The following is a 27,555-nucleotide window of genomic DNA, read 5'->3' as shown; positions in this document are numbered from 1 at the left end:
ACACTTGCTCAGGATCACACAGGTAGTAAGCAAGGCTCCAGGGCTCAAGAGCTGGACTAGTCAACCATTTCTCTCTACTGCCTCTACTAAATAGCATTCTTATTGGTTCTTCTTTTCAATACTATGTTTGGTCTTTTTTTTTTTCTTCTTAATATGCTATTCTTATATGGGCCTTTGTTTCTTTCTTTGAAACTTTTTTGTTTTAAAGAGGCACATCAGAACAGGAGTTGGAGCAATCCTTTACTGATATTTAAACATTTTTACTTCGTGGACTAGGTTAGCATTTAGAAAAGCCTCCTTGAAGATAGGAAATAATGTTAGTTCTTTCCTCACTTTTGGAATATAGTGGTAATTATCAGGTTGTCCTGGGTGAGATGCAAGTCTGCTTGCTTGTGATGCTTCAGTGTACTACCAGAAATATGTTGGTGAGTTTCTTTGATATTCATACAGTTTTAGGGCATCCAGGCTATAGAGAGTCAACATCCTAACCTCATAGTATTTGCTTTTACTGATGTCTCATAGATAAATACTGTTCTCCCAGCCTGGCAACCCTCTATGAGTTGATACATAATATTTAAAGATTTATTATCTCTATCTGAAACCACAGCTATTGCCTATATGTCCCAGCAGTTGCCATATCCAGTTTCATAAAGGACAAGATTGAACAATAACAGTATTGTGGCCATGTGGTTATTCTGAAATTTTTATAATTGCTTGGGTTGGGTAGAATAATGTTTCTGGACTAAACAACTAAATTACTGCCTCGAGACATAGGTGATGCTGACCAGCTCTGCAACCTAAATTTATAAGGCTGCCTCTGGAACCTTCTTAGAATTGGAAATCATCAACAGCTTATAGCAGTGTTCCTCATGGGCAAAGCTGGACTACCCTGGCATGAACAGAATGTTTAGATTTTTCACAGTTTTTGATATTTTAAAAATGCCTTTATGTTGCCAAAGATTGAATGTATATTGATTTTGGGGTTTTTATTCTAACTGCCGTAAAATTTTGTAAATTTCATGCTTTAGTCACTTTTAGAGGAAGAATTCCTTCCCCCCCCCATATTTGTGCTCTTAGTAAATGAGGAAAATCTTGCTGTGACATAATCCTTTTCACAAGTGTCTGTTGCCTATAGGATGTTCTGTGATTGGAGATGGAGAAGAGTCTTGAATCCATCGCAGCTGTATTTATATTTAATTTTCAAATTAGCAATTATAGAACTATAAAGAGGAATTAGTCATTTTGAGTAGTATTGATGTAATCAATGTGACGGTATTAGCAGACCAAAGGAAGAAAACAATTGAGGATTCATTTGTGGGATGAGATCACAAAGGCTATGTACTGATAACTGTATGTATAACTACAGTTTTGCCACTGGTGAATAAGTGCAGCCACTGTCTCAAATGCTTATGGATGGATGAACTCAAAATGAAATAAAACAAAATAACCTGTAATCGAAAGTCTCAAATACATTCGTCCCTCAGTATATGGTATACACAGGAGACTGGTTCCAGGATACCCACCTTTCACCCACTCTCCATCGTATACTGAAATCCTGCTATGAAAAAAGTCTGCTTTTCATGTGTGTGGGTTTCAGATCCATGAATCTGTATTTTCGATCCATGTTTGATTTAAAAAAAATTCCTTGTAAGTGGACCCTTGGAGTTCAAACCAGTGTTGTTCAAAGGTCAACTGTAATGTCTGACTAGCTGGTTTTGGGCTCTGATGGGGTACTAAACCAGAAACTGGGATTTTAAACATTTAGTTCTCAAATTTTGATGCAGAGAATGATGAGTTTCATTCTGTCCTATATTACAGATATTTTTGTCTCCTTGCTTGTTCTTCCTCACATATTCTAAGCTCCTTAAAAGATAAGGACCTCATTTTGCTAGTAACCAGATGCCAGCACAGCCTCTTGTACTTAGTAGGTATCAGTAATATTGGATAAAAATAGTGACTACTATACCTGAAAAGTTGCTGTAAGATTACATGGCTTTAGTTATTCATGAGATGGCATTGATTATTAAATGCATAGCAGCTTTTTTCAGAGTGCTTTCATTCTTTTTTAATTTCAGAAGTAATACACATTGATTATAACATAAAAATAAGTGGATAAAGTAAAAAGTAAAGGTGCCTTTCTCCATCCTATCCCTCAGTAAGAGATTTCCCTTACTTACTTTTGAGCTTAGTTACGTATTTAAAAGAGATTAGTTATAATTTATTCATCATTTTTAGTTTCTTTTTTTTTCTTTTCTTCCTTTTTAAAGAAACAGTGTCTTGCAGTGTCTCCCAGGCTGGAGTGCAGTGGTGTGACACCACTTCTCACTGCAGCCTCAACCTCTCAGGCTCAAGTGATCTCCCACCTCAGCCTCCCAAGTAGCTGGGACTACAGGCACACACCACCACACCCAGCTGAAATTTTTTTTTGCATTTTTTGTAGAGATGATATTTGACCATATTGGCCAGGCTGGTTTTGAACTCCTGGCTTCAAGTGGTCCACTTGCCTCATCCTCCCAAAGGGCTAGGATTATAGTTGTGAGCCACAGTATGGTGCCTGGCCTGTGCTGTGGGAGGTTTTTAGGTTTTTTGATTTGTGGTAGCCAGAAATGGAACCATGTAAATGTCTGGTTGAATAGAGTTATTTTCTTCAGTACCTTGCTCTTTTCCCCTTATCATATTTATGGGCACTATCCCAAAAGTAGAATTGCTTCATTTTTAAAGTTAAATAATATTTCATTGTATTTTCATGTTTTTGTAATGTGCTATGATTTTTGCGGTCAGTTCCCTACTGAGAGACATTTCCAGACTTGAGCTGTTGTAAACATTGTTGCAGTCAGTATTCTTGTATACACTTCTTCATATGTGTGTGAGCATATGTGTGAGGATAAATTCCTACAAGTTATATCTTGGTTAAAGGAAATGTGCAATTTCAACTTTGATAGAGCCTTCCAAAGAAATTATTTTACATTCCTGCCAATAATGGTTGAGAAAGTTTGTTTCCCCATATCCTGGCAGTATACATGGTGGTATCAGTGTTTCTGATCTTTTCTGCTCTGGTAAGTGAAAAGTGATACCTTGTTTCATCTGTTATCTCCCCAGTCCCACTGCTCTTTTCTCCCAGCCAGGAGTATTTTAAAGCAAATATCAGATACCTTATAATTTAATTTAAAAATATTGAGTATGTATCTCAGCAGAGAGATGTGAACTCTAAAATGTAACTCAAGTGTCCATCAGTGAATGAATGGATAAGCAATATGTGGATTATACATACAACACAACAGAATATTTAGTCTTAAAAAGTATTAAAATTCTGACACGTTAGAATGTTACAATGTAGATACACCCTGAAGACTTTATGCCAAATGAAATGACCCCCCCAAAGACAAATGCTTTTATGCTTCTTTTTATATGAAGTACCCGGAATAGTCAAATTCATAGAGACAGAAAGTAGAATAGTGATTATCAGAGGCCAAGGGATGGGGAGATTGGGGAGTTATTTTTGAACAGGTACAGAGTTTCAGTTCGTGAAGATGAAAAAGTTCTCGAAATCAGTGGTTCTGACGGTTACAAAACAAGGTGAATGTACTTAATGCCACTAAACTGAACACTTAAGATGATTTAAATGGAAACATTTATGTTATTTATATTTTTACCACAATTAAAAAATAATGCCAGGTCTGGTGGCTTGCACCTGTAGTCACAGCACCTGTGACTTCCGAGGCTGAGATGGGAGTATTGCTTGAGCCTGGGAGTAAGAGGCCGCGGTGAGTTATGATCACACCTGTGAATAGGCACCACACTCCAGCCATATCAACATAGAATGACTTCATCTCTTGCAAACAAAGCAAAAACCAACCAACCAACTAGACAAACTGTAGCAGGAGTGGCGGGGAACAAACCTCTTGAACACTGAACTGGGGAAGGAAGTGACTTTTTATTTGGCTAGGAGCTGCGGGGGTCTACAGGCTCATTCACCGAGCTCCTGGAGCTGCAGCCTCTCTCCCCTTTTATAGGCTTACAACACTAAAGGGGAAACTGAGGCGGAATTATGTCATTGTCCACTTGCTGGACGTCTGACCTTACAATCTTTGGCTTCATTGATTTGCTAATTCGTATACAGCACAAGCAGGTACCAGCAAGGGAGTGGGACTTACAGAGACAAGACAAAAGCAACAAGCTGTTTGTTGGCAGAGATGTTTCCAAGAGGGAGCCTAGTCTGTGGAAACGTGGGGGCATGAACCATTGCCAGGCTCTAGCAGGCAGAGATAGCATTCATTTGCAGCTCTTTCAAGGTTAAGAGCAGAGACACTGAGAACTAAAGAGGGAGTCATTTTCCCAGCTCTTTGGTATTTTATTTCATTTTTTTTTTCCTTCTTCACCCTCCTTCCCATCTGGAAGGCGGGGGAGGGAGGAGGTGAAATTGAAGGAGGCGAGAGGGTCTCCCCTCTCAAAACAAACAAAAAAACCCCCCAAACCACAATACCAATACTACACTTAAAATATTCATAATTTTTTTTTTGTTTGTTTGTTTTTTGAGACTGAGTCTCACCCCGTTGCCAGGCTGGAGTGCGATCTCAGCCCACTGCAGCCTCCACCTCTCAGGTTCAAGCAATTCTCCTGTCTCAGCCTCACGAGTAGCTGGGACTACAGGTGCATGCCACCATGCCTGGCTAATTTTTGTATTTTTAGTAGAAATGGGGTGTCACCATATTGGTCAGGCTGGTCTTGAACTCCTGACCTCAGGCGATCCACCCGGCCTCCCAAAGTACTGGGATTACAGGCGTGAGCCATTGTACTCAGCCTAATTTTTTAATCGTTATAAAAGTCTTTAAAACTATTTTCAATTATGAAACAATTTGAATTTACGAACAAAAGTAATAAAACAGATTACTGTTATATATACAGAGTATAGTATATAACAAAAGTAATATAAAAGTAATATAACAGATACCTTTGTACTTAGCATCGAGGTGAATAGATGTTAACCTTTTGCCATGTTTGCTTTAGAGCTGCTTTTAGTCAAAAAACCAAAAGGTCAGCCTACCTCTCCCTTCCTTTCTCTTTCCCTCTCCATAGGTTAGCATTATCCTGAAATTTCTGTGCCATATTTATGCATGTTTTTGTATATTTACTGCATCCGAACAGTAAATGTACATGGACTGTTCTAATGTCAAATTTTACATAAGTGATTTTATATTGTATGACTGCTTTTGTAATTTGCCCTTTTCACTAACTATGTTGCTAATAATAGACTGGTGCATTCATTTCTAACTACTGTTAATAATTCTTATAAACTATAGTTTACTTAACTATTTCTTTGCTGAAGGGCCAATTAGATGCGTTCTATTTTTTATTTCTTCCAGTAGGGCCACAGGGAACATCTTTGCATGTATCTCTTTATACAGACAGACTAGAATTTCTTTAAGATAGATTCCTGGAAGGAGAATTGCTGGACCATAGAATGTTCTATTCTTCAGCACTACTAGGTAGTTAAGAATTGCCCTATGGCCAGGTGCTATGGCTCACATCTGTAATACTAGCACTTTGGGAGGCCGAGGCGGGTGGATCATGAGGTCTGGAGTTTGAGACCAGCCTGGCCAAAATGATGAAACATTGTCTCTCCTAAAAATTACAAAAATTAGCCGGGCGTGGTGGCACGTGCCTGTAGTCCCAGCTACTCAGGGGACTGAGGCAGGAGAATCGGTTGAACCGGGGAGGCAGAGGTTGCAGTGAGCTTAGATTGTGCCACTGTACTCTAGCCTGGGCAACAGAGCAAGACTCTGTTGAAAAAAAAAAAAATTGCCCTCCAGTGGTTGATGCCATTTAGCTCCCAGTATACTGCCACCAGGGATTTTTTTTTTTTTTTTTAAAGTTGGAGTCTCCCTCTGTCACCCCGGCTGGAGTACAGTAGCATAATCTCAGCTCACTGCAACCTCCACCTCCCAGGTTCAAGCAATTCTTCTGCCTCAGCCTCCTGAGTAGCTGGGACTAGAAGCGTGTGCCATCACACCCAGCTAATTTTTGTATTTTTAGTACAAACGGGATTTCACCATATTAGCCAGGTTGGTCTCGAACTCCTGACCTCAAGTGATCTGCCTGCCTCAGCCTCCCAAAGTGCTGCGATTATAGGCATGAGCCACCATGCCCAGCCCCACCAGGAATTTGAGTTCTTGTTTTTCTGTTTATCGAAACCTGGTGTTAATGAGAACACATGGAGACAGGGAGGGGAACAATACACACTGAGGTCTGTTGGGTGGGGGGCGGAGAGAGGGAGACCATCAGAAAAAATAGCTGATGCATGCTGGGCTTCATACCCAGGTGGTAGGTTGATAGGTGCAGCAAACCACCATGGCCAACATTAACCTATGTAACAAACCTGTGCATGCTGCACATGTACTTTGGAACTTAAAATTATATATACACATTTATAATATTTTACCAATCTGTTGGATATATACACCTTTTTAAAATTTATATTTTCCTGACTAGTAAAGTTGAACATGTTTTTGTATGTTTTGGGGCCATTTGGGTTTCTTTTTTTTTTTTGGTGAACTGCTGGTTTATACTTTTTGACTGTTTTCTGTTTGTTTTGTCTGTTATTACTGAGTTTTAAGAATGCTGTACATCCTCTAGATGCTGATCCTTGGTTATAATAATACCTAATTTCATCTTGTAGTGTGTGTCTTGTCTTTTTATCTTGAAATACATAATTTTGTTGTAAAAGATTTTAAATTAAAAGTTTTTCTTCTGTAGTTTGTATTATTTTATCTTGTTAAAGAAATCTTCACTCTGGTTTAAAAAATGCTTATATATTTTCTACTAAAAGATTTAAGGTTTTACATTGTACACTTAGGTCTTTTGTCCATCTGGATTTATTTTTACTTGTAGTATGAGATCGAGGTCTGTATTAGTCTGTTTTCACACTGCTATAAAGAACTGCCAGAGACTGGGTAATTTATAAAGGAAGGAGTTCAACATGGCTGGGGAGGCCTCAGGAAACTTACAATCATGGTGGAAGGCACCTCTTTACAGAGCAGCAGGAGGGAGAAGAGGTAAGCAGGGGAAATGCCAGATTCTTATAAAACCATCACGTCTTGGCTGGGTGCAGTGGCTCACGCTTGTAATTCCAGCACTTTGGGAGGCCAAGGTGGGCAGATCATGAGGTCAGAAGTTTGAGACCAGTGTGGCCAACATGGTGAAACTCCGCCTCTACTAAAAATATAAAAATTAGCTGTTTGTGGTGGCATGGGCCTGTAATTTCAGCTACTTTGGAGGCTGAGGTGGGAGAATCACTTGAACCTGGGAGGTGAGGTTCCAGCACTCCAGCCTGGGTGACAGAGTGAGACCCTGTCTCAAAAACAAAACAAACGAAACACACCATCACGTCTTGTGAGAACTCACTATCATGAGAACAGCATAGGGCAAACCATCCCCATGATACAGTTACCTCCACCTCATCCTGCCCTTGACATGGGGATTATGGGGATTATAATTCAGGATGAGATTTTGGGTGGGGACTAGTCAAACCGTATATTAGATCTAATTTTATCTTTTCAAATATGAGAATTCACTTATTGAACATTTTTTTCCTCTATTGATCTACAGTGTCACCTCTATCACATACCACCTTCCTATCTCCTAAGCTCTCTGTTGTTGTATTGATATGTCTCTTGTAACAGTGCCATACTACTTTATTAGAACATTAAAATGTATTTTGATATGGTGGGATTTTCTTACTACTCTTCAAAAGGATTTTGGCTATTCTTGGTCCCTGTTTTTATTTGAATTTCAGGGTCAGCATGCCAGGTTCTCTGGAAAACGTCTGTTAAGATGCTGACCGGCATCACATTAAATATGAGGAGGTTGCAGAAAGATACATATTCAAGTATATTCACTGTAACACTGAAATAGGGAAAAATGGAAACAATGAGATTAGTGAACTGTAGTTTAATTATACAATGGAATACTTTATGGTAGAATACATAAATTGCCATCAGTCTTAGTCTGTTTGTGCTGCTGTAACACCAGACTGAGTAATTTAGAAATAACAGAAATTTATTTCTTCCAATCTGGAGGCTGGGAAGTCGACGATTAAGGCTTTGTGTGTGTGTCTGTGTGTGTGTGTGTGTGTGTGTGTGTGTGTGTGTGTGTATGTCTGGTGAGGCGTTCTTGTTGCATCCTAACATGGCAGAAGTGGGGAAGAGGGCAAAAGGGGCCTAAGCTAGTTCCCTCCAGCACTTGCTTAAGGCAGAGCCCTCGTAACTTAATCACATTGCCAAAGGCTTCCGCCTCCTAGTACCACCACAAAATTTCAGTGTGAATTTTGGAGAGGACACACATTCAGACTGTGGTGTTCTGCCTCTGCCCCTTGCCCTCACAAAGTTTATGTCTTTTCACATACAAATACATTCATTCCGTTCCAGTAGCTCCAGAAGTCTTGTTCTAGCAGCAGCTCAGAAGTCTAAAGTTCGGAGTCTCATCTAAATATCATGTCAATTAGATGTGGTGAGACTCAAAGATATGCTTCATCCTATAGCAGATTTCTCTCTAGCTGTGAACCTGTGAAGTCAAATTACCTGCTTTCAAAATACAATGTCTTACACCGTTGGTGGGAATGTAAATTATTACTAGTACAGCCACTATGGAGAACAGCATGGAGGTTCCTCAGAAAACTAAAAATAGGTTACCATGTGATCCAGTAATTCCACTACTGGGTATATATGCAAAAAAAGGGAAATCAATATATGAAAAAGAGATCTCAAGTCCCATGTTTATTGCAGCACTATTCATAGTAGCCAAAACAGGGAATCAACCTAAATGCCCACTAATGGAAGAATGGATAAAGGAAATGTGGTATTGCCGGGCACGGTGGCTCACGCCTGTAATCCCAGCACTTTGGGAGGCCGAGGCGGGTGGATCACGAGGTCAAGAGATCGAGACCATCCTGGTCAACGTGGTGAAACCCTGTTTCTACTAAAAATACAAAAAATTAGCTGGGCATGGTGGTGCGTGCCTGTAATCCCAGCTACTGAGGAGACTGAGGCAGGAGAATTGACTGAACCCAGGAGGTGGAGTTTGCGGTGAGGCGAGATCGCGCCATTGCACTCCAGCCTGGGTAACAAGAGCAAAACTCCGTCTCAAAAAAAAAGAAAAAAGGAAATGTGGTATATATGCACAATGGAATATTATGTAGCCATAAAAACAATGAAATCTTGTCGTTTGTAGCAACATGGGTGGGCCTGGAGGCCATTATGTTAAGTGAAATAAGCCCAGGGCAGAAAGACAAATATCTCATGTTCTCACTCCTGTGGGAGTTAAAAAAGTGGATTTCATGAAGATAGAGAGTAGATTTGTGATTACCAGAGGGAAGGGAGAAAGAAGGAGGGGGATAAAGAAAAGTTAATTAATGGGTACAAATATATGGTTTGATGGAAGAAATAAGACCTAATGTTATATAGCTCAGTAGGGTAACTGTAGTTTACAAATAATCCATTGTAAATTACAAAATAGCTAGAAGAGAAGAATTTGAATGGCTGTAGCATAAAAAGACAAATATTTAAGGTGGTGGTATCCCAAGTACATTGGTTTGATCTTTGCAAATTATATGAATGTATTAAATTATTACATGTACCCAGAAACTATGTACATCTGTTATGCATCCAATAAAGCGCACATGCGCACACGCAAACACTGCAATGGTGAGAGAGTCAAGGACACATGTTTCCATTATGTAGGGAGGAATAAGTAATAAAGGAGGAGTGGCATATCTCAAGTAAGTGCAAAACTCAGCAAGGCCAACAACATTAAATCCTAAGGCTTGAGTATAATTGTCTTGCTTTCTGGACACACTGGGTTGGAGTTTGGGTCCCCAAGGTGTAAGAATTTAAAAAAGGAAAGTAACATGAAAGGTGGCTTACCAGTCAAGACAGATTTATTTTAAAGAAAACAAACCTGAGAGGAGCATTCTGGCCAAGCTAGGTCAGAGGCCCACTCTCTTACAGACTGAGAGTTTTTAAGGATTCAGGGTGAGAGTTGGACTGCTTCTGTGTTTCTTTGTTACGCTTATCTGGGAGGGAGAATTGTGTGTCTGTTCCCATGTATCTTTCTGCAGCTGCAGGCATACCCACCCCTCCATCTTAGCATCCCTGTCTTAGTCCACCTGAAGGGAAAGGAATGTGCTATTAAGGCCCACTGTTTTACTGGGGCCCATTGTATGAGTGTGAAGTTTGGCAGTTACCCAAGAGACTTTCCCCCCACCTCCCTCTGAGCTGTCTTACCTGTGTTTCACTGTCTCCTCTTTCTGGCTGCTTGTAGTTAGCAGAGGAGTGATTTCCTTGAAATGCATGAAGCTAGAAAGGGAGCTGGAACTTGACGTGGTGGTGTTTGTCCAAGATGAGATGACAGTGCTCCTGCTGTGTCACAAGGCTTCTGGTGGCTCTACCACTGTAGCCTCTCTTGGGCGCAGTCCACACTGTACCTCTCACAGGTTGGAATCCGGTACCTCTGGCTTTCCTAAGCTGGAGTTGCATGTTGGTGACTATGTGACTGTGCTTCTGGGGTTTTGGGGGCAACCCTGCCCCCACAGCCCTACTGGGTGTTGCCCTTGTGGAGACTCTCTCTGGTGGACCTGTCCTCCACTGGCTCCACTAGGCATTGCCCTTGTGGGGACTCTGCTGCTGCCCTGCTCTGTGACAGTTCCCTGCCTGGGCCTCAGGCTCTCTGGTACATGCTTTGAAATTTAGGTGGATGAAGCCATGCCTCCACAGCTTGCAGAGTTAGTAACATGTGGACACTGCAAAGGTTGCTTACTGCTTGTTCCTTTGGGAGTGGCAGCCTTAGCAGCATCCTGGCTGTGTGAACTGCAGGTGGGGTGCAAGGAACACTGCATTGGAATGCAGGGAGCAGAGACTTGAGGTGATGCTGTGCAGCAAGCCCTGAGGCTCCACAGGCACCCTGGGCCCCTCTGTTGAAACAGTTCTTCGCTCAAGGCCCTGGCATTCTGGGCTTGCCGTGGGTGTGGCTGTCTCAAAGATCTCAACAGCTTTTGGGGTCATTTTTCCATTGTCTTGATGAAACAGTCACACCTTGGCCACATCCTTGGTTTTTTTCTCCTAAGCATGCTTTTTTATTCTTTACATGGCCTGGTTGAGAATTTTCCAAATCTTTACATTCTATTTTTTTTTTTATTATAAATTTCATCTTCACCTCATTGTCTCTATTTGGATTTTAGTATAAGCAGCTAAGAGAAGCCATGCAGTATCTTGAACACTTTGCTTAGAGGTTTTTTCCTGCTAAATATCCTAGTTTATAGCTCTTATATTTTGCCTTTCACAAAGTAGTAGGACATGGATACAATTCAGCCAAAAAAATTTTTTTTTTTTTGAGAGGGAGTCTTGCATTGTTGCCAGGCTGGAGTGCAGTGGTGTGATCTCGGCTCATTGCAACCTCCACCTCCCCGGTTCAAGCGATTCTCCTGTCTCAGCTTCCCTAGTAGCTGGAACTACAGGCGCGCGCCACCATGCCCAGATAATTTTAGTATTTTTAATAGAGACATGGTTTCACCATATTGACCAGGCTGGTCTCGAGCTCCTGACCTCGTGATCCACCTGCCTTGGCCTCCCAAAGTGCTGGGATTATAAGCGTGTGCCACTGCGCCCGGCCAATTCAGCTAATTTCTTTGCTACTTTGTAAAAAGAATGGTCTTTCCTCCAGTTTGAGATATGAAATTCCTCATTTCTGTTTAAGAGATCATCAGAATGGCCTTTACTCTCCATATTTCTACCACCTCCATTTTTTTCCTTTGAGCCTGCACCGGAACTATCCTTAATGCTCCTTTTATGGCAATCTAAGCTTTTCTTAGTATTCAGTTCAAAACTGCTCCAGCCTCTACCTATTACCGAGTTCCAAAGCCACTTCCATGTTTTCAGGTATTTGTTATAGCAACAATATCACTTCTTTGTACCAATTTCTGGCTTAGTTCATTTGTGCTGTTACAACAAAATACCTCAGACTGAGTAATTTATAAAGAACAGAAATTATTTCTTACAGTTGGAAGGCTGGAAAGTCCAAGATCAAAGCACTTGTATTTGGGGTCTGGTGAGGGCCTTCTGCTGCATCCTCACGTGGTGGAAGTGGTGAAAAGGGCAAAAGGGGCAGATCTTGTGTCATATAGTGGAAGAGTGGTTAAGCAAAAGGAACCTGAGCTAGTTCCCTCTAGCCCTTTTATAAGGCACTAATCCATCTGAGAGGGCAGAGCCCTAATGACTTAACACTTCCCCAAAGGCTATGCCTCTTAATACAACCACAGTGGGGATTCAGTTACAATATGAGTTTTGGAGAGGTCACATATTCAAATCATAACGCCATCTATGTAGTATTACACATGGAATAATTATTGAATATTGAACCAGTCTTGCATTCCTGGGATAAAATCCGCATTGTCATGATGTATTATCCTTTCTATAGATTGCTGGATTTAAGTTGCTTGTATTTTGACATGAGGATTTTTGTATCTGTATTCAAGAGATATATTGTACTGTGGTTTTCTTCTTTTGCAATACCTCTGTCTGATTTTGGTATCAGGGTAAAGCTGGCTTCGTAAATGAGTTGGGAAGGGCACCCTCTTCTTTATTTTGTAAGAGTTTGTGTAGAATATGACATTATTCCTCCTTTAAATATCTTGACAGTGTTCATGAAACAACGTAGGTTTGGAATATTTGTTGTTGGAAGGTTTTTAACTTAACTGTATTTGTTGAATAAGGGTTTAACAAAGTCAATTTCTTTAGTGACCTATGTCATTTATTCAGTACTTTTTTTCTTTGTGTGAGCTTTGACAGTTTGAATCTTTCATGAAGTTTGTCCATTTCATCAAGTTGTTGAATTTATGGGCAAAATGTTTCTAATATTTGTCCTTATTTTCTCAATGTCTATAAGGTATGTAGTGATACCCTCTCCTCTTTCTTTCTTTCTTTTTTTTTTAACGCCAGGGTCTCACTCTGTTGCCCAGGATGGAGTGCAGCAGCGCGATCTCGGTTCACTGCAACCTCCACCTCCTGGGTTCAAGCGATTCTTCTTCCTCAGCCTCCCCAGTAGCTGGGACTACAGGTGTGCACTACCATTCGTGGCTAATTTTTTGTGTGTTTTTTGGTAGAGATGGCATTTTACCGTGTTGGCCAGGTTGGTCTCGAACTCCTGACCTCAGGTTATCTGCCACCTTGACCTCCCAACGTGCTGGGATTACAGGTGTGAGCCATTGCGCCTGGCTGCCTTTTTCATTTCTTTATCACTTTTGTTACTTTTTCAAGAAACCAGCTTTTGGTTTTTCTGATTTTTTTTTTTTTGTTCTCAATTTCATTGATACCTGTTCTTTATTATTTTCTTACTTTGTTTTGTTTAGATTTAATTTTCTAGTCTTTTTTGGTTTCTTAAGGTGTCAGCTTAGATTTATAGTCTTCTTTTTTTCTAATAAGATACAATGCAATAAATTTCCCTCACAATAAATTTCCCTGTAAGCACAGTTTACAGGCATCTAACATTTTTGATATGTTTTCATTTTTATTCAGTTCAAAATATTTTCTATTTTCTGTGAACTCCTCTTTAACCAATGGGTCATTTAGAAGTTTTGAGGTTTTTAAGGCAGGGGGTGGTGGCTTATGCCTGTAATCCCAGCACTCTGGGAGGCTGAGGGTTGTGAATCACTTGAGCTCAGGAGTTTGAGACCAGCCCGGACAACATGATAAGACCCCGTCTTTATAAAAACTAGAAGAATTAGCCAGGCATGGTGGCACGTGCCTGTAGTCCCAGGTACTCAGAAAGCTGAGGTGGGAAAATTACTTGAATGTGGGAGGTAGAGGCTGTAGTAAGCCGGGATGGCACCACTGTACTTTATTTTGGGTGACATAGTGAGACCTTATCTCAAAAAAAAAAAGAAATTTTGAGGATTTTTTTTCTTTTCCTTCAAATTGTGACTATTAGTAATTTCTTGCTGCTGCTGCTCTGCTACTGCTACTGCTTCTCCTTCTCCTTTTTTTTTTTTTTTTTTTTTGGAGACAGGAGTCTCTCTCTCTCTCTGTTGCCCAGGCTGGAGTGCAGTAGTACTTGACCTCAGCTCACTGCAGCCTCCATCTTCCTGGTTCAAGTGATTCTTGTGCCTCAGCCTCCCAAATGGCTGGGACTACAGGCATGCTACCATGCCCAGCTAATTTTTGTATTTTTAGTGGAGACAGGGTTTTGCCATGTTGCCCAGGCTGGTCTTGGACTCCTGGACTCAAAAGATCCACCTGAGTGGACCTGTACTCCCAGAGTGGTGGGAGTACAGATATGAGCCACAGTGCCCAACCAGTAATTTCTAATTTAATTCCATTGTGGTGAGATAGCATACTTCTGTGACGTCAGTTTATTTAAAATACTGAAGGTTTCTTTCATAGCTCAGAATATGGTCTGTCTTGGTGAATATTCCATGTGCATTAGAAAAAAATGCTTATTCTGTTGTTGGGTGTAGTGTTTTATAAATGTCAGTTTGGTGAAGTTGGTTGATACTGTTGTTCAAGTCTTCTATGTTCTTACTGGTTTTCTGTCTGCTTGTTCTCTTGGTTACTGAGAATGGTGTTTCCAAATACAGTCGCGGATTTGTCTCTTTCTCCTTGCAGTTGTCAATTTTTGCTGCTTGTGTTTTGGAGTTCTGTTGTTAGGTGTACACTTAGGATTGTTATGTCTTTGCGATGAATTAACTTATTATCATTATATAATGTCCTCTTTATCCCTGGCAATATTCCTTATTCTTCAGCCTGTTTTGTCTGATATTAATGTCATCACTCACCCATATTTCTTTTGACTATTGTCAACATGGCATGTATTTTTTAAAGTCTTTTTTAAAGTTATTTTTTTGGAGACAGCATCTCACCCTGTCACTCAAGTTGGGGTGCAGTTGCACAATCATGGCTCACTGCAGTCTTGACCTCTTGGGCTCAGGTGATCCTCCCACTTCAGCCTCCTGAGTAACTGAGACTGTAGGTGTGGGCCACCACGCCCAGTGAACTTTCTGTAGTGTTTTGTAGAGATGGGGTTTTGCCATGTTGCCCAGGCTGGTTTCAAACTTTTGGACTCACACAGTCCACTGGCCTTGGCCTTTCAAAGTGCTGGGATTGCAGGCGTGAGTTACTGTGCCTGGCCAAAGTTTTTTTTTTTTTTTGTTCTTTTAAACTGTTGGTGTCTTTAAACTTTTTTTTTTGTCCTCCAGTTAATTTTTTTTTCCTTGCCCCCTTTAATCCCAGCTACTCATGGAGGAGACGGAGTTTCATTGTTGTTTCCCAGGCTGGAGTGCAATGGCACGATCGCGGCTCACTGCAACCTCCACCTCCTGGGTTCAAGCAGTTCTCCTGCCTCAGCCTCCCGGGTAGCTGGGACTACAGGTGTGCGCCACCATGCCCAGCTAATTTTTGTATTTTTAGTAGAGACGGTGTTTCACCATGTTGACCAGGATGGTCTCGATCTCTTGACCTTGTGATCCACCCTCCTCGGCTTCCCAAAGTACTGGGATTATAGGCATGAGCCACTGCGCCTGGCCTGCCTTGCTTTTTTAGAATCCAGTCTTAAAAACCTCTGACAATGATACTTAGACCATTTGCATTTAAAATAATTGTTGATATAGTTAAATTTAAGTCCATTGTCTTGTTTCCTGTTTATCCTCTCTGTACTTCGTTTGCTCTTTCCCTCTTTTATGCCTTCTTTCAGACTATTTTTTATGTTTTCATTTGCTCTCCTTTGTTGGCTTATGAACTGTAACTTTTTTGTTATTTTACTGATTGCTTTACAGTTTATAGTATCTTTCACTTATCACAGTCTACTTATACTACTTTATGTGTAGTACAGAAACCTTATAATAGTTTACTCCTTTTAAAATTTCCCTGTATGCCTTTATTCTATTGTTGTCATACATTTTACTTTTATATATTTAATAAACCCCTGAATATGTTATTTTTATTTACACATTCAATAATTTTAAAGAGATTTAAATAATAACTAAAAAATCTTACCCATCTACTTATTATTTCCAGTGCTCTTTGTTTCTTTATGTAAGTTTGAATATTTTACAGTGTGGGCTTGCTGGTTATGTATTCTTCCTTTTTTTTTGTATGTCTGAAAATGTATTTTGCCCCTTTTTTGCCTTTATTTTTCAAAGATAATTTCTTTGGCTATAGGACATTTTTTCTAGGTGGACATTTTTTCTTTTAGTACTTAAATTAAAAAAAAATTACTATTTATTTTTTAAGAGAAAGGGTTTTGCTCTGTCTCCAAGGCTAGGGTCCAGTGGCACAGTCATAGCTCACTGTAACCTCACACGCCTGGCTCAAACGATTCTCCTGCTTCTGCCTTCCAAGTTTTTAATAATTAAGGCTACAAGTATGTTCCACCAGGCCCGGTTAATTTTTAAAAAATTTTTGTTTTTTTTTGTAGAGTTGGGGGTCTCACTGTATTGCCCAGGCTTCTCTTTGAGTGAAGATGCTTCAGTGTCTTCTTGCGTGCGTTGTTTCCAAGGATAAATCTAGTCTCATCTTTATCTTTGCTCCTCTGTACTTACCATACCTTTTTCTGTGGCTGCTTTTCAGATTTTTTCTTTATCCATGTTCTGAGCAATTTGGTTATAATATGCCTCAGTATAGTTTTTTTCATCTTTTTTTTAGGTTTGTGGAGCTTCTTAGACTTGTGAGTTTATAATTTTCACCAAATTTTAGCATGATTTCTTTCTCTTTTTTTGTTATTTAGCTTTTATTTCATAATCATAAGCTTAACTCTGCAGTCCAGCTAGGCATGGAAGGGCATAAGGAAAACATGGAATTCAATGGGAACTGCAGCGAGAGCACAAAGATTCCAGGACACTGAATCAGACGGGATGGAGGTCTGCTCTCCTGAGCTGCAGAAGGAATGGTTTTGGTGGTTAAGATAAAACACAAGTCAAACTGAGTTGTCCACAGTCAGCAATGGTGACCTTCTTGCTGGTCTTGCCATCCAACCACTCAGTCTTGGCAGTGCACATGAAAAACTGGGAACCATTTGTGTTGGGTCTAACGTTTGCCATGGACAAGATGATTCAAAGGACCTGTATGCTTCAAAATGAAGTTCTTGTCATCAAATTTCTCGCCGTAGATTGACTTGCTGCCAGTGCCGTTATGGAGTGTGAAGTCACTACCCTGTCGCATAAACCGGGGATGATTCTGTGAAAGCAGGAACCCTTGTAACCAGATCCTTTCTCTCTAGTGCTCAGAGCACTGTCTTTGGAACCTCATCTGTAAACAGCCCAAAGTAGATGGGGCCCAAGGGCAAGCCGTTGACAGCAATGTTGAAGAACAAGGTGGGGTTGACATGGCTGGTAGTACTGGGCTCCCAGCAGCACTGGTGGCATCTGCAAAGAGCATAATTTCTTTATATATATTTTTCTTTTTTTTTGTTTTTTGTTTTTTGAGACGGAGTCTCACACTGTCGCTGGGCTGGAGTGCAGTGGCATGATCTCGGCTCACTGCCACCCCTACCTCCCAGGTTCAAGCGATTCTCCTGCCTCAGCCTCTTGAGTAGTTGGGAATACAGGCATGTGCCATCATGCCCGGCTAATTTTGTATTTTTAGTAGAGATGGGGTTTCTCTACTTTGGTCAGGCTGGTCTCAAACTCCCAACCTCAGGTGATTTGCCTGCCTTGGCCTCCCAAAGTGCTGGGATTACAGGCATAAGCCACCACATCCAGCCTCTTTATATATTTTCCATTTTACCACACTTTTGTGGACTCAAATTACATGTGCACCACCCTGCTTAAAATATAGCTCACTGATGCCGTTTTAATTTTTCGAGTCTTTTTTTTTCTCTTTTGGTTTTATTTTTGTTATATTGCCAAATCTTCAGGTCCTCTAATCTTTTTTCTGCCCTCTCTATTCTTCTGTTATTCCTATCCAGTGTATTTTTTTTATCTCAGACATTGAAATTTGAATTCCTACAAGTTCAATTTTGGTCTATTTTTATATATTCTGTATTTCTACTTAACTTTTTTTTTGAGACGGAGTTTTGCTTCATTGCCCAAGCTGGAATGCAGTGACACCATCTTGGCTCACTGCAACCTCTGCTTCCTAGGTTCAAGTGATTCTCCTGCCTCAGCCTCCAAATAGCTGGGATTACAGGCACCTGCCACCATGCCCAGCTAATTTTTTGTTTTTTGTATTTTTAGTAGAGATGGGTTTCACTTCATTGGCCAGGGTGGTCTCTAGCTCCTGACCTCAAGTGATCCACCTGCCCTGGCCTCCCAAAGTGCTGGGATTACAAATGTGAACCACCGTGCCTGGCCTCTACTTAACTTTTGAACTATGAATGCTGTTATAAAAACTTTTTAATGTTCTGATTCTAACATGTGTTAGTTCTGGATTAGTTTCTTTTTTTTTTTTTTTTTTTTTTGAGACAGGGTCTCCCTCTGTTGCCCACGCTGGAGTGCAGTGGCACGTTGTTGGCTCACTGCAACCTCTGCCTCCCAGGTTCAAGCGATTCTCTGGCCTCAGCCTCCTGAGTAGCTGAGATTACAGGCGCGTGCCACCACAGCCCAGGTAATTTTTGTATTTTTAGTAGAGACGTGGTTTTACCATATTGGTCAGGCTGGTCTTGACCTCCTGCCTTCCTCTGCCTCCCAAAGTGCTGGGATTACAGGCATGAGCCACAGCACCCCGCCTGGGTTAGTTTCAGTTGATTGTTTATTGCAGATGTTGTTTTCCTGCTTCATTGTGTTCCAGATATTGGATGCCTCATACTGTGAGTTTTACCTTGTTGGGTGCTTGAAATTTTGTCTTTTTATGAAAAACTTTATTTTGGTGTATAATTTTCTTGGACACAGTTTGATCCTTTTAGGTCTTGCTTTTATAATTTGTTAAGTCTGCAGAAGTGCTTAGTCTGGTGCTAATTATTCTCCACTACTAAGGAAGATAGTCTCCTGTGCCATCTATCTAATGCCTCTTGAATTACAAGTTTTCTGTCAGTTTGGCTGATGGGAATAGACACCGTTCTCAACCTTATATGTGAGCATGTATTCCTTCCCAATCCTATCAAATGTTTTTATCCCTGGCCTTGGGTAGTTTCCACACATATATGTACTAATTAGTACTCTGGTAAATAGACGAATACTCAGGAGAGCTCTGTGTAGATTTCTGGGATTATTTCTCGGTGGAATTCTGTCCTGTAAACTGTGGCAGCATTGAGTTTCCTAGATGCTTGGTTCTCTCTTCTCAACTTCATGGAGTTTGGCCCCATTTTGATTCTCCTTCCTTTACTGTGGCCTAGAAACTCTGTCAAGAAAGTAAGCTATGACACATGTTGTCACGTCACTTGCTTCCTATCTATCAGAGATTATTGTCGTTCGTTGGCTGATGTCCAATATCTTGAAAATCATTGGTTCATTTATTTATCTGTTTTTTTTGTTTGCTTTAGATGAAGGGGTTATTCCAATGACCTTGTTATTTAGATACAGATTTATCCCAATGACCTTGTTTTAGATACAGATTTAATTTAATTTACTTATGTTAATAAGGAGTATTTTTGAAATAAATATGAGTATTATTATAGGGTTTTTTTTTGGTCTTTAGGGTTAAGCAGTACTTTGATTATAACAGATAGAAGAAAAAGTGGTATTGCCTGTCTTGCAGAGAACAAATTACTTTAAAATGAGATGCTTCGCTTCTTTAATTATGCACATATTTATAGCACAATATTATGTTCTATGTTGCAGTTATATTTACTTTTTTATATTTAAGTTCAATTAGGGCAGTTACTTAAGTGAACTTTCTTTCATATATGTGCTCCCAGAAAGCCTGTTGCTTTCTGGTCTATTTTTGGGAGAAGACTATCTCCTTTTGGGGAAGGATCCCATACCTGTTACATATATAAGTAGTATATGTAAGTAGATCTTCTTGAAAACATGTAATGTCAAGTTTTTAATTTTTCTTTTTTTTTTTTTTTAAGACAAGGAGTCTCATGCTCTCGCCCAAGCTGGAGTGCAGTGGTGTGATCTCGGCTCACAGCAACCTCTGCCTCCCAGGTTCAAGCAGCTCTCCTGCCTCAGCCTCTGAGTAGCTGAGATTACAGGCGCCCACTACCACACTGTTCTGTGGGGAAAACGTGCGAGGGGAGAAGAAAAGACATATACATGCAATACCTTTAGGGGTAAACAACCTTTATCCTACGTAAATGCCAATGCAGATATGATAAGCAAATGATATAATAATCAAATAATATAATAAGCAAATTGCAATGGGGAGGGGATAAAGGAAAAGATATATATATATTTACACTCACCAGACTAAGGAGGTTTCACCACCAGACTAGGAAGCGACAGTGGGCTCCAGAGTCGGCCACTTGTCTATGCACAGACAAGGAGTCATGAAGCTTTGGTGCAGTCTGGGACCCTAGCTCTTTTTGTAATGAGTTGTTTGGCATGAAGCCCAGTCATGAGGGCCCTTTGCGACTAGGCTCAAGGAACACAAAAAGGTCAATTTGTTTTTGTGATTATCTATTATTTTTCAATAACTAAAGTATAGGAGTATATTGAAATAGAGATTTCTCTGAAGTGGTACTTGATGAACGCCTCAAGGGGCTCACACAGCCTATTTTGGGACTTGGTGACCATTGTTTGTGTCCACATTCAATTGAGTTCAAATTTAATATTTACCTTTTCCTCCACACACACCCAGCTAGTTTTAATATTTTTAGAAGAAATGGGGTTTCACCATGTTGGCCAGGCTGGTCTAGAACTCCTGAACTCAAATGATCCACTCATCTCAACTTCCCAAAGTGTTGGGAATACAGGTGTGAGCCACAGTACCCGGCCTGATTCTTAAATTAGGAACTTTTAGCTTGTTTTCTATACAGTTGGTCAGATATTGTTAAGTCCGATAGAATTTATGCCTATCTCTAACCAAAATGCAGATTCAGTTGTTTGCTGCTTGCAGAAACCAGTTAACAAGAACAAGGTCTGGTATAAAATGACTGTATTCCAAAGGCATCTTAGGAGAAGAAGGCTTCCTGCTTTAAGGATGCTGCTTTGCTTTTGGGCAGAAAGTGAGCATTTTTAGAAGGGGGCCTAACATAAATGGCATGTAAGAGAGGAAGGAAGCAGGTAGGGGTCTGCATCCCAGCTTAGTGCCTTATCTACTGGGAGATCGAGCTGATGACTGTTTTGTGGGCAGGATTGGGTTGTAAAAGTGACTGAAAATCCTCCAGGTAGGAAAGAGTTTTGTAGTGGGCATACTTCGGGTTATAGCTGGACTGTTGTCTCATAAGGCAGCCTTCCAGTAGGAGAGAGTTTCATAGTGGACACACTTTGGGTTGTAAGTCAACTGTTTTCTCTTGAGCTTCAGAGGCCTGCTCTGAAGGTTTTTCTTTTTTTTTTTTTTTTGAGACAAAGTCTCACTCTTTCATCCAGGCTGGAATGCAGCAGCATGATATTGACTTACTGCAACCTTCCCTTCCTGGGCTCAAGCAATCCTCCCATGCTTCGCTAATTAAAAATTTTTTTTGGTAGAGATGAAGTCTCACTTTATTGCCCAGTCTGGTCTTGAACTCCTGGACTCAAGGAATCCTCCCTTCTCCTCCTTCCAAAGTGGTGGAATTACAGGCGTGAGCCACCATGCCCAGCCTGCTCTGGATCTTCTAAGCACATAGTTAGATGAACCTACCCTGTAAGGAGTGTTAGGTAAAGGGGAAGTAAAAAGTTACAACTGAATTTTAAAGGGCTAAGTAGGAAATGGGAACAGGGAGACATGGAGAAAAGAAGAGAAAAAAAAAATAATGAAAACTGTGGATCATTGGTTACATTTCTATTCTACTTTTAACTTAAATTTGTATTTTGCTTTAAAAAAAATCCAGTCTGGCTGGGCATGGTGGCTCACGCTTGTAATTCCAGCACTTTGGGAGGCCAGGATGGGTGGATCACGAGGTCAGGAGTTCAAGACCAGCCTGGCCAACATGGTGAAACCCCATCTCTACTAAAACTACAAAAATTAGCTGGGCATGGTGGTGCACACTTGTAATTCCAGCTACTCGAGAGGCTGAGGCTGGAGAATTGCTTAAACCCGGACCTGGGAGGTGGAGGTTGCAGTCAGCCAAGATCACATCACTGCACTCCAGCCTGGGCTACAGTGTGAGACTCTGTCTCAGAAAGAAAGAAAGAGAGAGAAAGAGAAATAGAGAGAGAGAGAAAAGAGGGAGGGAGGGAGAGAGAGAGAAGAAGAAGAAAGAGAGAGAGAGAAAGAGAGAAAGAGATAGAAATCCAGTCTGATAGTCTTTGTCTTTTAATGGGTGTGCTTAGACTGTTCACACTTGTTTTAGGTCTTGATTATGATACAGTTTTATTAACATCTACCATCTTGCTAATTTTCTTTTCCTTTTTTTTGAGACAAGGTCTTGCTCTGTTGCACAGGCTACAGTGCAGTGGCACAATCTCTTCTCTCTTCTCACTGCAGCCTTGACCTCCTGAGCTCAAGTGATTATCCCACCTCAGCCTCCTGAGTAGCTAGGACCACAGGCGTGTGCTACCATGTCAGGCTAATTTTTTTGTTTTTTTGCATACTCGTGGTTTTTCCATGTTGCCCAGGTTGGTCTCACACTTCTGAGCTCAATCAAGTGATGCTCCTGCCTCAGCCTCCCAAAGTGTTGGGATTACAGGTGTGAGTCATTGCACCCAGTTGCTAATTTTCTATTTTGTGTTACTTTTTACAAACTCTTTCCTACCCAACAGTCTTCGAGGTAGATATTATTGTCCTCATTTTATGGTGAGTTAAAGATAATAGAGAACCTTACTCAATGAGTAGAAAGTTAAGTGACAGAGCTGGGGCTCATGTCTTCTGAATTGGAGTGTGTGCTGGATAAATATTGGGTTGAAATGTGAACCACTCTCTTGCTTACTGCTGAACCATTTACATGAAGACATCTTTTGAGAGGTGTTCGTATTGCCTGTAACTTTGTCCTCCATGGTTATTTTTTCCTGGTAATTATTTATGATTAGAAGGCAATGTGGTTTAATCTTTCTGGGCATTTAGAGTGCCTATTTGTAGATGAGCACATAGAATTTTAATGCTAGAGCATAATTTGGAGGTCATTTACTAGCAACTCTTCATTTTATAGTTGAGATATAGCTAAAGGCCTTTGAAACAATGACTCAGATTTCTGTTTTAAGCACTTTCTTTACAATCTAAGAGCACTGACCTCATTTGATTAATAGATGAATAGAATAATGGATTAATTTGATCAATGAGATTAGGTAGGCTTTTTTTTTTTTTGTCTTTTTTTATGGCTGTACATCCTTTTGGAATGTGGGGTTGGCAAACTATTGCCCAAGGGTTGGCAGCTTATTTTGGTAAGTTAAATTTTATTGGAACATACCACACTAATTTATTTGCTTATTGCCTATGGTGGCTTTCACTCTATAAAAACAGAATTGAGTAATTAGAACAGACTGCATGACCCTCAAAGTAGAAAATACTATCTGGCCCTTTAAGAACAAATTGAGGCCAGGTGTGGTGGCTCATGCTTGTAATCAGCACTTTCAGAGGCCAAGGTGGGTGGATCACTTGAGGTCAGGGGTTCAAGACCAGTCTGGCCAACATGGTAAAACCCTATTTCTACTAAAAATTAAAAAAAAAAAATTAGCTGGGCATGGTGGCAGGTGCCTGTAACCCCAGATACTCAGGAGACTGAGGCAGGAGGCACCTGGGGGGCAGAGGTTGCAGTGAACTTAGATTTTACCACTTCATTCCAGCCTGGATGAAGGAGTGAGACTCCATCTCAATCAAAACAAAACAAAACAGCCAAACAACAAAACAAACAAATTGAGTCCTCTAAGACATCCTTAAGTTTTTATGGATATAGAAATTTATGTTTTTTCTCAACCAAATAAGATTATTAGCAAAGATGTGTATGAATAATGACTAAATTAAATAATTAACTTGAGATCTCATCCAAACCAAAATAATGAATGAATGTAAAATTTTTAATAGCTGTGTTTTGGCTTTACTTACCATATGATAGCCTAAATATAACCAACACATAACTATCTGGATTCCAGTTTGAAACCTGAGAGGGAATAGTTACTTATAAATGCTTGAGAAAATGGTGCTGTCTTTAGCTGCAATAAGAAACCCAGGATGGGAACAGGTGAATAGGGTTCATGGAGAAGAGCTGGGCAGGAGGCAGACAATTATTTAGAACTTTCAGTTTTGTCTAGTAATGTCTGGTTTATCTTTTACCAGTTTATGATAAGCTATGAGCAGGGTCTTTTTGTCAGACAGTTACAAAGATGTATGGGTTCTTTCTTATAATGTAAATACAGTTTTTTTTTCTTCTTTTTTCTTTTTTTGAGGCAGAGTCTTACTTTGTTGCTCAGGCTAGAGTGCAGTGGCGCTATTTTGGGTCACTGTAAACTCTGCCTCCCAATCTCCGTGAATTTTCGTGCCTCAGCCTCCCAAGTCACTGGGACTATAGGTACCTACCACCACACCTGGCTAATTTTTGTATTTTTAGTGGAGATGGAGTTTCGCTATGGTGGCCAGGCTGGTCTCGAACTCCTGACCTCAGGTGATCCACTCACCTCAGCCTCCCAGAGTGCTGGGATAACAGGCATGAGCCACTGTGCCTGGCCCATACTTTTTTAAATAAAGGAACTTAGTTTATTTAAAAATCTGCATGTATTTGTGTGTGTTGTTTATATGTGTGTATGTGTGTGAAAGTGAATGAGGGAGAGAATAAAGGAAAAGAGAAAGCTGTTTAAAAATGCTTGGGACTTCTTGGACAAACCAAACACTGCATGTTCTTACTCATAAGTGGAAGTTGAACAATGAGAACACATGGACACAGGGAGGGGAACATCACACACTGAGACCTGTCAGGGGTTGGGGGGGCAAGCATTAAGAGAGAGCATTAAGATAAATACCTAATGCGTTTGGGGCTTAAAACCTAGATGACATGTTGATGGGTGTAGCAAACCATCATGGCATATGTATACCTGTTTACAAACCTGCACATTCTGCCCATGTATCCCAGAACTTAAAGTATATATACTTTGGAACTCTGGGGCCCACTAAATAATATTTAAACCCGTGTAGATGGAATTTAAAGTTTTTTCTTTTAGTTCTTACCATTTATCTGACAGTTTTAGACATGAGATGGAGCTGTACTTTAGTCCTACCTATTAGAGATGTAGAAATGTGTATCTAGAAAAATGGCTCAGGAATATGTGTAGGTGAATTTGGAAATGATTTCTGATCTCCCTTTCTCTGCTTTTTAGTTCACTTAATTATGTTTATCATCATTGTCTATCTCTGTCCTATAGAATGTTAGCTTCCTAAAGGCTAGACTCAATACTTCTGATGATTTCAACTTTAAAATAAGTTTTCATCTCTGATAAAGCGACTTTACTTTTATGACTTTTGTTTTTCAGAATTTTCTTAGCTATTCTTGTTTATTTTTCTATATGAACTTTAGAATCAGCTTATTTCTTATTGCTATTTTTCACTGGGTCATGTTAAATATATAGATTAGTTTAGATACCATACATGTTTATGGTATGCCTTTTATGTCATTTTGGCCTGTATCCTAAATATCTTTTGATAATTTTGTTAAAGTTTAGTTAGATATGTCATTTAATGTTTCTGAGATTTCCCCATCTGTCAGATGAAGGGCATAGATTATATCATCAGGGCTTTTAACCTGGAGGGGTATGACTGTCCAGGAATCTCTGTGAATGATCTAGAATTATATGGAAAATAATGTGTATGTGTGTAATTGTTTCAAAATAATGTGTGATGTGTGTAGCAAGTGGAGAATGGGATGTTCTTGCCAAAAACTTACTTGTAGGGGAGCTTATTATCTCAGATACTTTTCAAATTCTTGAAAAATGTGGTTCAGTTATTTGAGTTGGCCTCTCCTTGCCCTCCTTCTCTCCACCAAGTATCGGTAACTTGCAAACAGACTACCAGAAACCCCCTCCCCTTTTGATTTCTCTCTCCTCTCCATCTCCCACAGTCCAGGAATTTTGCTTTTAGTCATTTAAATTTGATTTCAGAGGAATCATAAGGAGAGTTTCTGGGGTAGTGTTCTGTTTCTTGATCTTGAATTGGCATTTACATGAGTATGTTCATTTAGTGATACTTCACTGAGTTGCATACTTAACTTTTAGGTAATTTTTTATCTGTTGTGCTTTAATGAAAAATTTAAAAAAGATGATGTCAAACAAAATTTAGAGAGGTAATTTTGTTTACTATTTTTGTAGCTCTGTTTACCGTAACATCATTCCCCAGTAAGGACTATTTTAACCTTCTTAATCTTGCAAATCTGTTGGGTTCCTTGCAGAAAGTTATCTGTGACCTCTGAACTGCTAATGTGAATGTGTTACATCCTGCCTCATTTTAAATTGGGAGCTATATCAGTTGCTTAGAGAGCCCTTCTCTTGTTCACTTGGGGAGAGATTGTTAATACATGTTTATATGCAGTTTCATTTGTCAGGTCTTTGACTGATTTTACTGGTGTCTTTTGGTTAGCTCACTTGACTTACTGGTTCTTCCTGTAGGGTTAGTCATTGATGATGAAGTGACATGAATTTCAGGATCAAATTAGGTGTTATAAATGGAGTAAATTTCTTGTTGCTTGAATCAGTACAATATAAACAAACAAAGCAAAAATAGCAAACTTTCTCCCTCAACTTCCCCAGAGCTTTGCATGCCCAGCCTAGCTCCTTCATGTCAGCTTGGTCTATTGCCTAAGTATCACTTCTTCAGAAAGGCCCCTCCTGACAAACCCCATCTAAAGGAGCTAGATGGATGCTTTTTATATATGGCGCTGTCAAAATTTTTTTTTCTTTTTGTGAGACAGGATCCCACTGTGTTATCCAGACTGAAGGGCAGTGGGATGATCTTGCTATATTGCCCAGGAGAGTCATGAATTCCTGGGCTCAGGCACCATATCTGGCTAATTTTGTAGAGATGGGGTTTTACAGTGTTGCCCAGGCTAGAAATAATTTCATAGAGTTTATTGCTATCAGATATTTCCATATTTTGTTTCTTTCTTTCTCCCTCAGAAAGTCAGCTCCCTGAGGACAAGGCCTCTGTAGTTCCAGGGCTCACATGTGAGGCATGTTGTAGCTCTCAAAAAAAATTTTTTTTTTTTGAACAACTGGGATTATTAAATAGTCCCAGATTATTATTTATTTGGATGCCTTTAAAATAATTTTGTTGGCTGGGCCCAGTGGCTTTCGCCTGTAATCCCCGCACTTTGGGAGGCCAAGGCAGGTGGATCACTTGAGGTCAGGAGCTCAAGACCATCTTGGCCAACATGGCAAAACCCCATCTCTAATAAAAATACAAAAAAAAAAATTAGCCAGGCGTCGTGGCACATACCTGTAATCCTGGCTACTGCAGAGGCTGAGGCAGGAGAATTGCTTGAACCTGGGAGGTGGAGGTTGCAGTGAGCTGAGATTGTGCCACTGCACTCTTGCCTGGGTGAAGAACAAGACTTCATCTCAAAAAAAAAAAAAAAAAAAAA

At 40.1% G+C, this 27,555-nt stretch overlaps 1 protein-coding gene across 10 annotated transcripts in view; it reads left to right on the top strand.

Moving 5' to 3' along the window:
* Positions 1–27,555, top strand: part of UBR3 (ubiquitin protein ligase E3 component n-recognin 3) — a 257,591-nt gene that overhangs the window by 2,738 nt on the left and 227,298 nt on the right. The window contains exon 1 of one of the 10 annotated variants that reach the window (XM_032293023.1): positions 20,055–20,187. The exons of 8 other annotated variants lie outside the window; for them this stretch is intronic. Coding sequence is in view for 1 of the 2 variants with exons in the window: in XM_032293022.1 (XP_032148913.1) it covers positions 20,459–20,511 (53 nt within the window). In the remaining variant the exon portion in view is untranslated. Of the gene's footprint in view, positions 1–20,054; positions 20,188–20,305; positions 20,512–27,555 lie in introns of those variants that run through there. One more of the 10 variants, XM_032293022.1, reaches the window with a different exon arrangement.

This window comes from Sapajus apella, unplaced genomic scaffold, assembly GCF_009761245.1.
Source record: "Sapajus apella isolate SASKATOON/1434 unplaced genomic scaffold, GSC_monkey_1.0 scaffold28, whole genome shotgun sequence".
Taxonomy (NCBI): Eukaryota; Metazoa; Chordata; class Mammalia; order Primates; family Cebidae; genus Sapajus; species Sapajus apella.
This window is presented reverse-complemented; position numbering and strand designations above follow the sequence as displayed.